The 13,428-nt window shown below is 57.0% G+C and overlaps 2 protein-coding genes across 2 annotated transcripts in view; one reads left to right on the top strand and one right to left on the bottom strand.

Annotated features, from left to right (window-relative positions):
- FAM110A (family with sequence similarity 110 member A) overlaps nucleotides 1-13,428 on the bottom strand; it is a 125,266-nt gene that overhangs the window by 107,613 nt on the left and 4,225 nt on the right. The gene's annotated exons all lie outside the window — the stretch shown is intronic.
- On the top strand, nucleotides 44-11,751 carry SCRT2 (scratch family transcriptional repressor 2). The gene is made up of 2 exons (XM_042980711.1): nucleotides 44-176; nucleotides 10,961-11,751. Exons 1-2 carry the CDS (start codon nucleotides 44-46, stop codon nucleotides 11,749-11,751), a joined length of 924 nt encoding a protein of 307 aa, XP_042836645.1.

Here is a 13,428-nt window from a genome sequence, read left to right as displayed (position 1 = left end):
GCCCCACGCAAGTGCCCCCGCCGAGCCCCCCGCCAGTCGCACCATGCCGCGCTCCTTCCTGGTAAAGAAGATCAAAGGGGACGGCTTCCAGTGCAGCGGGGTGCCGGCCCCCACCTACCACCCCTTGGAGACCGCCTACGTGCTGCCTGGCGCCCGGGGGCCGCCCGGGGACAACGGTGAGTAGGACCCGGCGGGGGGGGGGGGGGGTGGCGGGGGGGAGGGAAAGAGGGAGGGGAGTTCGGGCCCTCCCCAACTCGGGCCACGAGGAGGGGTGCGCGCGGCAGGGAACCCCGGGTAGAGATTTCCCTGGCTGTGTGCGCCTCCCGGGCTTCCCGAGGGCCGGGCGGGCGGGGCAGGGGCTAGGTCCCTACAAAGGGAAAGTCGCAGGGTCGATCCATCCCACAGCCACGCGCCAGCCCGGACTTAGAAAGTTGTGGCCCTAAACGGGGCTGGAGTGAGGGGTGGTGAGAGAATGGAGAGAGAGAGAGAGAGAGAGGCACCCACGAAGGGCTAATGCTGGGGGGCTAATGCACAAGGCAGTCTGTGGGTCCCCTCTCCCCAGTGGAGGGAAGGAGGCTGGATGTCTGAGTGTACTGCCCTGGTGGAGAAGATAAGCGGGCCTGCACTACCAGTCCCTGGGGAGACAGGGTTGGCTCCTTGGGTGTAGCTGGGGGCTCCCTCCTTCCCTTCAAGCCTGCTCCCCCTGGCGATGCCAGACAAGTGTTCTCAGGTCCCCTCTCTCAGCAACTCTTTTGTTACCCTCAGCCACATGCCTGCCAAAGGCTGGGCCTGTCCTGGGGACTGCAAGGAAGAGGGGATTTCTAGGAGGGGTTCCCCCAAAGTGGCTCCTGGTCCCCTGGGCTGCACTCCCTCCCCACTCCAGCTTCTCAACCCCCTCCAGAGCCAGCCCTGCTGTTCCTTGTAAGTCCCCCACCCCCAACACACTCCATCTCTTCTCAGAGCAAGTTCCCGCAGGGACAAGGGTTTGAGGGACAAGAGAGGTCATTCAGGCTCAGAAGGGGGTGATCTCTGAAGGATGTAGAGAAGAATCTGAGACTGCTTCCGTAGATCCCATCCCCCATCAAGGGGATCACAAAAGGGTTCTCCTCTGATGGCCCACACCAGGGCAGGTGTCTGGAGAAGAGGCATCCCTTTGGCAGTAAGAAATCTGACATCACATGTGGCATTGGCTTTGGGGTGTGTGGGGAGGGGGAGATGAGGAAGAAGAGGAGGAGAGAAAAAGAAGAGAAGAAAGGGCTGAGAATGGGGGGTGGGCTGAGGTGGTGAAGGCAGGAGCCAGGGAGGGTGGGAGTTTCACCTTGGGGATTGCCAAGCACTTCACCCACATTCCATCACTCTGTCAAGCCAGGTAGCAAGAGGGCGCTGGGCAAAAGGCTCTGTGACCTCATCAAGGTCAAAGAAATTAGGGAGTGATCAGGGATACAGCTGCAGCCCCTCAGCCCCTGGCCTCCTCCAGATCCCCAAGAGAACCAACCCCCATTTTCTTCGCCCATATGTCTCTCATTCTACTGTCCTCTTTTCTTGACCCCAGGGCCTCTTGGGTTCGAGGACAGAGGCCCAGGGATATGGCTGGGCTTGTCTGAGTGCTGGCAGGACAGAGGGTGGACCTGGGACCATGCCAGGGCTGGGGCGTGTGTGTGCTAGGATCTGGGTAGAAATGCCTGCAAGACTGGGATGTGGATTCCTTGGGGGACTGGCACAAAATCCTGGGCTCCCACCCCCTGAGGCTTCTGTGGTCCTGTCCCCAGGCCAGTTGAGGAAACCCAGAGAAGCCTAGAGAATTTCTCATGCACAGTCTAAACTGCAAACTATTCCTCAGGAGGGAGGCAGGAGTGCCTTGCTTTGAATTCAGGCCAAAAAAGCTTTGAAAGGAGCCCCTGAGTGAACGGTGGGTCAGAGCAAAAGTTGGGGCAAAGCTATCAGCAGGGGTGTTCCCACAGGGATTCCACCAGGTTTGGCACCCCAGAACTTCCTTGTCTTTTGCCCTTTCCCCAGAAGGTTGTAGACCAGCTCCCTGGCCTCCAGAGAATCCTCCGGCTGTCCTGATAGTCTGATCCCTGGCCTAGAACCCTGAGCGACTTGGGCTCTAGGTCTCTGACTCGCTATGTGACCTTGGGCAAGTGTCTTCCCTTCTGTGGTCCTCTGCCTCCCCAGCAGGGAAAGAGTTTGGATGGCTGAACTGAGTATCCTTCCAACTTTGACAAGCTCAGCTTTTGTGAAGGTCAAGTGTGGAATGGGAGGCTCTGGAGATGCCTGGATGAGGGTCTAACAGAATGCAGGGGGCCATTGTCGGGGTTTCTGTAGGATTCTGTTTGCCATCCAATGCCTGGCTGAGGGTGGCGGAGTTTCTGAGACCAGGTATTTCTTGGCTTCATTCTCTGCAGGCTGCCCCACAGTGAGGACAGGCACCCTGGCTTAGCCGCTCTTGGCGGTATCTGCGGTCCAGGGTTAGTGCCGGAGATCAGGGGGTGACCCTTCAAGCCTGGGTATGGCCAGGAAACACAAGGTCTGCCTCATCCTGTTGTCAGGGGCCTCTCCTATCCCTGGGGTGTGGCTAGACTGGGCAGTGAAGGCTCCCTCATCCCACGGGTGGGTAGGGTGCTGGGGGTCCTCAGAGAGCCTACCGGCTCCTAGTGGCCCGTTGTCTCCACTCTGCCGGAAATAACCTTGCTGAGCGTTTGAGGGAAGTGTGAAAAATTGCTGAGCCGACGTTTTTCTCTCCCAGCGTGTGTAAGTGTGCTGGGTAAACAAGGAGAAAGAGAGGAGGGGGGGGAGGTGAGGAGATGGAGGGAGGAAAGGAGGGAGGGAGGAGAAGGGAGGGGGAAGGGGGGAAGGGGGGAAGGGCCTGGGGCTGGAGATAGTTCCAGTTATTAGAAAGATCCTCTTACAAGCCATTCCTGCAGCAGCCGCTACAGGGTCAGGATGAGGCTGGTGGGAGGGGAAGCTGGGAAGGGGTGCGGGGAGGGGGGCCTGTGAATGTGGAGGTCAGGAGAACCACTGGCTCCTAAGTGATGAAGATTCAGGGCCCCAAATTAAAGAGGTGTACTCCCAGCTCAGGGAATGCCTGGGAGTGCTGAGGATTCCTGGAGGACTCCTCCTACACACACACACACACACACACACACACACACACACACACACACACAAGCAATGCTCTACTCCCTCCCTTTTCAGCCTCTACAGGCTGGGCAAAAGGTGCAGGTGCATCAGGGCTCCAGGCCTCGCCCCAGCCCAAAGAGCCCCTAAATAGGGAAGGGGAAGCTTCCCAAATGGAAAAATCTCTAGGCCTTTCTGCAGAGCTCCCCAAAGAAGGCAGACCAGATTTAATTCCACCATCCTGTCCAATACAATGCCTCATTTCTCCCCCTCCTTCTCCCCTTGCTCCTCCACTGTTTTCTGCCTCAGTGCAGCCTCCCCTTCCCCTCCTCTCCCCTGAGTGATTCTGAACACAGATTCCGTCTTGTGAGATGCCAACTCACATCCTCCTGACCCTCTCAGAACCTCGCCCTCCAACTCCACCAAGCCCACCCCTTCGCATCCTGGGGAGATGCTGGGGGAACTCTCAGCCATCCCAGAGCAGGCTGCTGCTCATCTATCTGCGTGGCTGTAGTCTCCGTGGATCTCAGCCCATATTCACTGCCTACCTCCATCACACCCTCACACCCCAACTCTGAACTCCAGCTGGGCTCCCTGTCCTCCCTCCTCTGCCCCCCCCCACCCTGGTCCTGCCCCTGTACTGCTTCAGAGTGCATCTGACCCAGGCAGATGAGGGATCAATGCCAATCCAATAACACAGTTGTCTGCCCTCCACAGCTACATTAAACCTCTCCAGCAGGCTGAAGAAGCACTCCTACTCTTGCCCATGGGCTTATCTAGTTGACCACATTACACCAGCGCCCACTTCCTCTCACTCCCTCTGATGGCGCCAGGGAGTCGCTCCAGGCCAGGCCTGGAAGCCCGGCTGAAAGTCCCCAACACATCCACCCCACACCTCAGAAAGGCCATCTGGGGAGCAGGGATGCAAAAGGGCTGCCCCAATTCCTTGGCAGAGGGAGCCCAGAGACAGCTGGGGAGGTGCCCAAGGACACACAGCAGGCCCATCTGGCTCTTAACTACCACTTCCCCTGGTATCTCAGTCTTGATCTAGGCCCAAGATCCAGGTTAGAGACGTGTCAGAGGTCCAGGTTCAAAGTCCAGGTCCAGATCTGAGATCCAGGCCCAACATCCAGGTCCAAACTTAAGTCTAGGACAAGGTCCAAGGTCAATGTCCTGGGCTAGTCCAGTCCAAGATTCAGAACAAATTCATGTCCAAGTTCAAGTTTCAATGTCCGAGATCAGGTCCAGGTCAATGTTCAGGGCCCAGGATTACAATCCAGATCGAATTTCTAGTTCAAGGTCATGCCCAGGTCCATTCTGAAGGCTTGCCAGGTTGATGTCTTAGACTCACCATTAGCTTTTTCTGTGGTCTTGGACTGGTCTCCCCCAACCCCAGCCTTAGTTTCCTTCTCATGAACTCAAGCAGTTGAACTTGATCTCTTTCAGCTCTGACCTTGCAGGGACCCAGAAATCTGATTTTTCTAAGCATTAGTCAGTGGGAGTATGGAATAACAGGGCCCATGTGGGATATGGAATCTGGGGTCCACAGTCCCCTCTAAGCCTGGGATCACAAGGGTGACATGAGGGGACAGAGCTGAGCATCTATTTTTCAAGCCGTCTGTTTGTGGTTCCTGAGGGACAGCAGAAGAATACATCAAGTCCCCATGTCAGCACAGAAATTTATATCATCCCCCAAACTCCCCACACCCCAACTCTCCCCACACACACTGTGGGCAAAGGGCAGTGAGCACAGGGGAGGGTTAGCTCCAACCTACAAAGGCAAACGAGGCCAGGGAGACCCGTGACTTGCATGAGGTCACGGGGCACAAATGGTGGACCCTGTCGCACCTCCCTGGTGAGTGCTTCATCTACATGTTCTAGGGACCCTCCATAGCCTGGAGGCCCTCTGAGAGGCAGGATGAGACCCTTGCTGAGAGAGATGAGACCCCCAGAGTTCCTGGCCTCCCTCCCAGCTGCGGTGTCCGGCTGCCAGCCTTTGGGTAAGAAGGGAGGTTGGAATGGGCCCTCTGACTGTACCCTTCTGGAACAGAAGGAGGGGAGGGCAGAAAGCAGGAGGCGTGGAGCGCCTGCATGCATGGTGCAAGGGCCTTCCGGAGACTCCCCCAAGGGAGCAGACCAGTCAGTGCTAGGCAATTCAAGACCCTTAGCCACCCACTCCTATCTCCACAACCCCTTGAAAAATCTTTCCTATTGATTCCTGCAGAGCTGTGGACCTCCCCACGGGCCACAGGAATTGGGTCACAGTCAGGAGGAAACAGAATATGTGGGATTTCTTGAGTGGGGGGAAGGTAGGGAGGGACCCTGGAATCCTCCAGACACTCCCTGGGCCTGGGTCAGTAGGCGTCAGCCCCACACCCTACAGCCGTGGTCATGCTGGGCCAGACTTCACTCTGTCCCCTGCTCATCTGGACTCCCAGGGACCCTCCCCAGTGGGCAGGTGTACCAGCTGCTAGGCCCTTGGAGGATGTGGGTGTCATTTCTGGTCTGGTGCCCAGGGAACAGCTAACAAAGATGCTATAATAAGGGGAGGGGGAGGCACCAGCCCCTTTGCCCAGCTCTGTGAGCAGACAGGAGAAACTATTTTTATCCCGCTTTGCTGCTGACAGACCTGGCTTTCTGCTCAGCTGGCTGGAGCTGATTCTCGAGGCCCGAGGCCCTGGCACAGCAAGAAGCAGCTCTAAATATACCCGTGCAGCAGCCCCTCCAGCTCCCACCACCAAGCAGGGCTGGGCCCTCCTCAGGAAAGTGGGCCACCTGGAAAGCTGGCCCACTACCAGGCCCCTCTCTTTTTCTGCCCATCTCAAGGCAGGACAGTGGGACTGGGGCTGGAAATTCCCTGGAGGAAGGTTGGGACCCTGGGAATCTGGGAGAGCCTGGGAAAGGGAGTCAAGGACTGAGAGGCAGGAGGCTGGCCTAACTCTGGTGTGAACTTGCTTTGTGACCTGAGGTGGGTCAAGGTCTCTCTCTGGGCCTCAGCTTCTATACGGCCCTGGAGGAAGTGACTATCACGTTCCCTTAGAGAGGAAGTAATGTACACAGAGCACTGAGCAGGGTGCCTTGTACAGAGTAAGTGCTTAACAAGAGTCAATCATTACTTCTGTTAGTTTTATTTGCAAAAACTTACAAGGGGCTGGAACAGTTTCTCAAATAGCTTCTCTCCACCCCCAACACCCCACCATCCTATCAGACACGGGCCAAGTGGGGGGTGTTACCCGGAAAAGAAACCCATTGCTCCTTCCCCCCCCCCCCCACCAGTTGAAAACTTCCTACCCCAGCAGTCTCCGTCCAGCTAGGGTGTTCTGGAAAAAAACACAGGCTTCGGAGGGTTACAAGCCTAGCTTCTCTTCCAGCGACCTTGGGCAAATCCTCTCCCCTCTCTGGGCCTCTGGGCTTAGCACTGTGCCTGGCACCCAGGGGAGGTTCGATGAAAGCAGTGGTACTGTTAATGGTACTTACCAGAAATGCCTCCCCTCACCCCAAGGGGCCAGACGGCTGGGTGAGACCGTGTCTGTAGAACACCTAGCACCTTCATCTTCGTAAAATTCCCTTCCCACCATTCCTTTGGCTACCAGATTTTTCATTTTTAACGGATTCTGGACCTTCAATCTAAAGTATCGAGACTCTTAGGCAGAGAAGGCCAAGAGTCGTTCGCAGGTGACATGTGTATGCTGTCTCCAAAGTGTTTCTGAGCCTTCCCCCAGGTGGCAGGGGTGGCTCTAGTCCCGATCCCTCCAATGGGGGATTCAAGCCCAGAGAGGCTGTGTGACTTGCCCAAGAGCACACAGCTAGGATATGAGTAAAAGAACCAGGATGAGAGCCATGTCTCTTCTCCCTGGGTCCCTGGCCATTCCTGCCTCTATCGTGACCCACTCTGTCACTCTATCAGATGGGGGACAAGTAGCTCAGCCATCTATGGTCACCTGTGGAACAGAGGAAAGCACCAAAAACCCATCAGGGTTCCATGCACAGAGTTAGAACACAATTTAGCGTCCTAAAGGATTCTCCAGTGTTGAGGCCCAGAGAGGTGAGGTGGTTTGCCCAAGATCATATAGCAGCCTGAGACTCCCATGTGTGTCTTGTTCTCCTCTTGCTAGATTAGAAGGATATCACCAGGAAATGTAGGGATAATAATGATAATAATAATAGCAGCTGGGGAGTCTATTGTGTGCCAAGCATTGTACTAAGCACTTTATATGCATTAATTCATTCAGTGCTATTACAAGCTCCCTTATACATACGTGGCACAAAACGGTTACATAACTTGCCAAGGTCACATAGACAAGGAGAGGTCTAGGGTGGCTCTGAGGAGAGTGAGGTGGAATTGAGGGAGCTTGGGGGTGTGCTGGAGGGACAGGAAAAGGGCCTGAGGATCTAATTCAGAAAGAGCCACGATGCAGAACGGGTCTTTAAAAAATCCCAGTCGACCTTCTTCCGTACAGACCAAGTCCAGAGAGGTTAAGTAACCTGGCCAAGGTCACAAAGCAAGTTAGAACCACCTCCTCCCGATATGACCACGAAAACTCTCTTCTAGCCCACAACTCTACCCCGCCCCCACCCACACAACGCACGTGGAGCTTCACGGCTGCTGGGAATCAGGTCTGGTCTGCAATGCCTGTCCTGAAGGCAATTCTGCATCCGTCTCAAGGCTGAAGAGCAGCCTTTGTTTGAGGCGCCCCTATTTCTATGTAAAGAGCCCCCCAGCGACAGGAGTAAGTTGCTGCAGTGCTATAGGCTGCCACCAGAGGGCACCACAGGCAGGGAGTCCGTGAGGACTTGGCCTGGGTCACTGAACCCCTGCCACCCACCAAAAGTTTTCTCACCAAAACCTGAAGTAGAAATTACACGTCCTGAAGCAACAGAGGCCCAGAGAAGAGCATCAAGATGTGTCTTAGCAGATGCCAACAAAACCATAGCACAGAAACCCATGTGGGGAGATTGTTGGGTTGGGATCCTGGGTTGGGATCCTGGCCCTAAGTTACTAGCCGGGCACGTTGCTTAACCATCTTGTGTCTAAATTTCCTGGTCTGTAAGATGATACCAACCTTGGAGTCAAGAGGATGGAATGCATTCATGTATATAAAGCCCTCAAAATGGCACCTGACACATTTAAGTTCTCTAGGATGTTCATTAGTATTTGTTCACTTTTCACATACGGTTTCTTTACTCGCAGACTCCCTACCGCAACTGTCTGCATGCTTCCATTATCCCCCGTTTTACGGCTGGGGAAACAGCGGCACAGAGAGGGCAAGCAGTTTGTCCAAGGTCACACAGCTGGGAAGAGTCAAGTCAGAACTCAATCCAGGCAGTGGGGCACCAAGGTTATGCTCTTAACCAGTATGCCGTCCTTATTTAGTAACAGGACACGCGCTGGTCACATGATCAGTGATCCCCTGACACATGGATCCTATACTATCTATCCCCTGAGGCACAGAAAGGTACATGACTTGCTCAAGGTCACCCAGAATCTGTGCCAGGAGTCAAGCTGTCCGAAGACCAGGTAGGCAGAATGGCCTACAGCGGATCACGCTGGGCTGGGGAGTGAGGCTGGCCCCGCAAATCTCCATTGCCACTTATCACCCATTTCACAAATGCTTATGGAGCGCTGGCTAGCTGGGGCCCTGGGGATGGGAGGTAGCCACTTCCTCCGGGACCTCTGGGTGTGTGGAAAGCAAGGGAGCAGGGCAGAGTGTTCCAATCCTTACTCCACCCCTGAGCAAGCACCATTACCACTCCATACTTCAGTTTCTTTATCTGTAGTGAAAGTGTTTTTGTGATGATTTGGTCAGGTGATGGGAGTGAAGCGCCCAGCACAAAGCCTGGCATGCAGTAAGCGCTAAATAAATATTTGCACTATCTCAGGAGTTACAATAGAAGTACCAGGGACAGGAGGTCTGGGAGTACCAGGCAGGTATTTAACTCAGTCTGAAACAATACTCCCTGAATGTTTTGGGGCCTGATTCCTGGAGTGGGGGGGGGGAGTGCCTCCAGACCAAAGGCAGACAGGAGGGGAGGAATGGGGTGCTGGGAGGCAGAGCAACTCTCCTTCCCCCATTAAAAAACTGCCAGCCCCACTGCCTTCTCTGCAACCCGAGCCCCTCCCTACTGAGTCATCCACCCCCACAGTCCCCAGTCACTCTGTGTACAGACTGTCTTGTGCCAGCAGCTGAAGGGAAAGAAAAAAAAGGGCATGCCCTCGCCTTCAGGGCTGGGGGACACTCTGCACAGACTTTACTCTGTGACCATCCCAAATTCCAGATGAGAGGAAGAGGTACAGAGGCTGGATCGGGCAGGCAGGCTGTTTCAAGTAAGGAAAAGCTGTGAATCCAGTTCCCTGCTTACAAAGTCCTATTCCACCTGTTTTCCTGAGTGGGGGAGGCTGGAGAGTGGGGAGAACGGGTCTCAAGGTCAGAAGGAAGGTCAGATCTCCTGCTGTGCCACTCCCCAGCTTGAAGCCTCAGAAAGGGGCCTGACTTTCCTTGTTCTCCTGGAATCCAAAGACAATGGAAACACTTTGTAATTTGGTGCCAGGTCGGTAAGTGTTGTGCATGTCTGCCAGAAATTCCCCTGAGAGCCCGGACCCCAGGTCTGAGGAGGGTGCCAGGACCACGCTAGGCCCTGGGAAGGAGAGACAAATCATGGTGGCCCCTGCACTTGGGAAGCCTCTGTGGAATCCCCTGGGCGAGCCTCGGCCTGCCTACCCACCAATCACACAAACCCAAGGTAGACAGGATTTCTGGTCCAACTCCAAAGAGGAGGGAAGAAGGGGGGGAGGTGAATTCTCACAGGGAGACTCCAGAATGCTTCTTAGTGGAGCTGGGAGCAAAACAGGCTCAGGAGCAAGTACAAGGAAGTCCCATTCCTGAAGCACCTAGTACATGCCACACACTTGACCTCTCAAATCCTCTAGCAGCCCCGGGAGATGGGTCTAACAGGGCTGTAATTCATTTATGCAACATCTACTCATTGCACACCTGTTTTTTTAAGCCAGGCACATGCTGGGCACACAAATCCAGCCCTTGGAAGCTCACAGCCTGGTGGGGTAGGCAGACAATTAAATAACCTTCAGTGAGGACACTTATTCAAGCAAATAAAAAGCATAATTATAATAGCTAACATTTATATAGTAATTACTGGGTACTCCTTCTCTCCCTTTCTCTGTATTTCCTTACACAGAAATTGGGGATGATAACGGCACCACTTTGTAGGGCCTGTAAGGACTGAATGAGTTAACATGCATAAAGCACTGAAGCAGGGCCTGGTGCATGCTTAATACGTGCTTCTTTTCATCACTTAACTCTGCCCTTCCAAAGACCCTGGGAGGGAGAGCCCAATTATAAGCTCCATTTTGTAGATGAGGAAACAGATTCAAAGAAGTTACAGCACTGGAATGGCAGAATGCTGTTAGAATAAAGGCAGCATGGCCTTTGGCGTCAACCTGCTAAGGTCTGAATCTTGGCTCTATCACTTACTAGCTGGGAGTTTAGACTCTTTACGTCTCTGTCTGTAAATTGGGTGTGAAAAACAGTAAGACCTTCAGTGCGTGGTTGTGAACACTTAAGAAGCTAGCGAACACACAGCCCGTGGAACCGTGGGGGCGCCATGCTCCAAGAGGGTGGCGCAGGGGTTGTTTCATCGGTGGCCCATAGCGGGAAGATGTGAACACAGGCAGGGCGGAGGCGCAGGACAGCGACCGCCGTCTTCGTTAGGAGCGCCAACATTTCCCAAGAGCGAGCTCCGGGACGCCGCGCTGGAGAGCGCCGGGAGTGTGACCTGCCCCCTGCGGCGCCTCACCTACGTCCCCGCTCCCTTCCCGCCCCTGCAGGTTACGCCCCGCACTGCCTGCCGCCCAGCAGCTACGATGCGGACCAGAAGCCCGGCCTGGAGCTGGCGCCGGCCGAGCCCGCCTACCCGCCGGCGGCGCCGGAGGAGTACAGCGACCCCGAGAGCCCGCAGTCCAGCCTGTCGGCGCGCTACTTCCGCGGGGAGGCGGCCGTGACCGACAGCTACTCCATGGACGCCTTCTTCATCTCGGACGGGCGCTCGCGGCGGCGGCGCGGCGCGGGCGGCGGGGACGCGGGCGGCGCGGGGGACGCCGGGAGCGCCGGGGGGCGCGCGGGGCGCGCGGGGGCGCCGGCGGGCGGCGGGCACCGGCACGCGTGCGCCGAGTGCGGCAAGACGTACGCCACGTCGTCGAACCTGAGCCGCCACAAGCAGACGCACCGCAGCCTGGACAGCCAGCTGGCGCGCAAGTGCCCGACGTGCGGCAAGGCCTACGTGTCCATGCCCGCCCTGGCCATGCACGTGCTCACGCACAACCTCCGCCACAAGTGCGGCGTGTGCGGCAAGGCCTTCTCGCGGCCCTGGCTGCTGCAGGGCCACATGCGCTCGCACACGGGCGAGAAGCCGTTCGGCTGCGCGCACTGCGGCAAGGCCTTCGCCGACCGCTCCAACCTGCGCGCGCACATGCAGACGCACTCGGCCTTCAAGCACTACCGCTGCCGCCAGTGCGACAAGAGCTTCGCGCTCAAGTCCTACCTCCACAAGCACTGCGAGGCCGCCTGCGTCAAGGGGGCCGAGCCGCCCCCGCCGCCGCCCGCCGGCCCCGCCAGCTGAGCCGCCCGCCGCCGCCGCCCTCGGGGCCCCCCACCTCCACCTCCATCCTCTCCGCGCCCCAACAGCGTTTCCCTGCCCACCCCTCCCCCCTCGTGGGGAACCCCTCCCAGCCCGGAACTTTTCTCTCCCGCCCCGAGAACCACCGCTCACCTCTGGCACTGGCTACCCCAGCGCACCCGACCGACCGCAACGACCGCAACGTCCTTTCCGCCCCCTGAGACTCGGACCTTGACCCCCTGCTCCCAACTCAGGCACCAGGTCCGCACCTCTCCCCTCTTTCAGACTTCTCTTCCCACTTCTCAGCTGAGTCTCTCCTATCGTTCCTCTATTGGAACCCCAATCTAAGGCCCAAACCTACCTTTGACTCTCACGTCTGTTGTGGTTTCCTCATCCACACCGGTACGCAGGCCCTGCAGCTCCCAGACCACATTCCAACCCCAGACCGTCCTTCTGGCCTCTGCCGGGTCTCGCTGTATGTGTGCCCATCTAGGGATCCAATCCTCATCCCTCCTGGAGTCCCCGGTCTGTCCCTGATCCCCTCCATACCCTGGCCTTAGGTCCAGCCATTCACAGCCCCCTGTACCATGCTCACATATATCTCCCACCCTCTTCGGTCCTAGGGCCTTCTCAACCGCTCCCACCCCCTACTCTCTCCAGACCCCCTCCTCCTCCCCGCAGTTCTCATCTTTTTGTGTTCACCTGACCAGGGGCAGACTTGAGGGGCAGTTCAGGCCCTGCCCCATTAATGTAGTCCTCCTCTCACCCCAGGACAGCCCCTCCCTGGGCTTCCAGTCTCCAGCTGCCCGCTCCCCAGATTCTCTGAGCACTTTCCCCCACCCCCAGGACTACAGGTACCCCTCCTTATTTGTTGGGGGGAGTCTGGGGCACCTCACAAATGCCCTTCCCCCTGTCTGGCTGGGCCTCTCCAGTTATTTATTTGTGTATTTATTTATTTATCTATTTATTGTTATATTTAATCTCTTGGCCTCACCCAGGGATGGTCTGGCTTCCCCAGCTGGACTGGGAGGTCAGGGAGCCAGGCAAGGAGAGAGACAGCAACGGCCATAAGAAAGCTGTTTCCCACCCCACCCCCCACTCACACCCCCTCTTGGGGAGTGACGGAGAAGCCTCACCCTCCTCAGAGCCTGAACTCTGGGAAGGGGGCACGAGAATGAGAGGGATAGCCTGCTTACCCTCAAGGGGGGGGGGGGGCGGTGAGGGGTATCAGGAGATCCAGTCATGGGGCAGGTCCCCACCCTCCTGAGCCTTCCACTCCCACTCCAGGGAGACCGGAGAGAGGAGCCTCCTCGATTTGTTTCCTATTTATTCCTCTTCTCAAGGGACCCCAGGTTCCAGGGACCGACTGAGCCCCGGACCCCGCTGGGGCCTCCGGCCTGCTCCGCTCCCGGGAGGAGCGCTCCCTCCCGGCCACGTCTATGCAACTCTCCCGGGCAGAGGGGCCGCCACTACCTCCCCCGCCGCGCTTTCGCATGCCCGGGCGAGGACCGAAGCACACACCTCCACGCTCACGGGCCCTGGCCCCCCCTGCTTTAAGCACACGCCTCTGCCCCATCACTAGGCGCCCAGTTCTGGGGGCAGGAGTCCTGGACTCTCCGACCCCTCCCTCTTTCCTCCCAGCCACAGAGGAGGGTGGAGACTGGAGGGGCCCCTGGAGCA

Source organism: Panthera tigris, chromosome A3 (genome assembly GCF_018350195.1).
Source record: "Panthera tigris isolate Pti1 chromosome A3, P.tigris_Pti1_mat1.1, whole genome shotgun sequence".
In the NCBI taxonomy this organism is placed as follows: Eukaryota; Metazoa; Chordata; class Mammalia; order Carnivora; family Felidae; genus Panthera; species Panthera tigris.
This window is presented reverse-complemented; position numbering and strand designations above follow the sequence as displayed.

Coding starts and splice junctions, on each gene's coding strand:
- SCRT2 (XM_042980711.1), top strand. CDS start 44: ATGCCGCGCTCCTTCCTGGTAAAGAAGATCAAAGGGGACGGCTTCCAG. Junction 177..10,960: donor GGGGCCGCCCGGGGACAACG/GTGAGTAGGACC, acceptor CCGCCCCTGCAG/GTTACGCCCCGCACTGCCTG.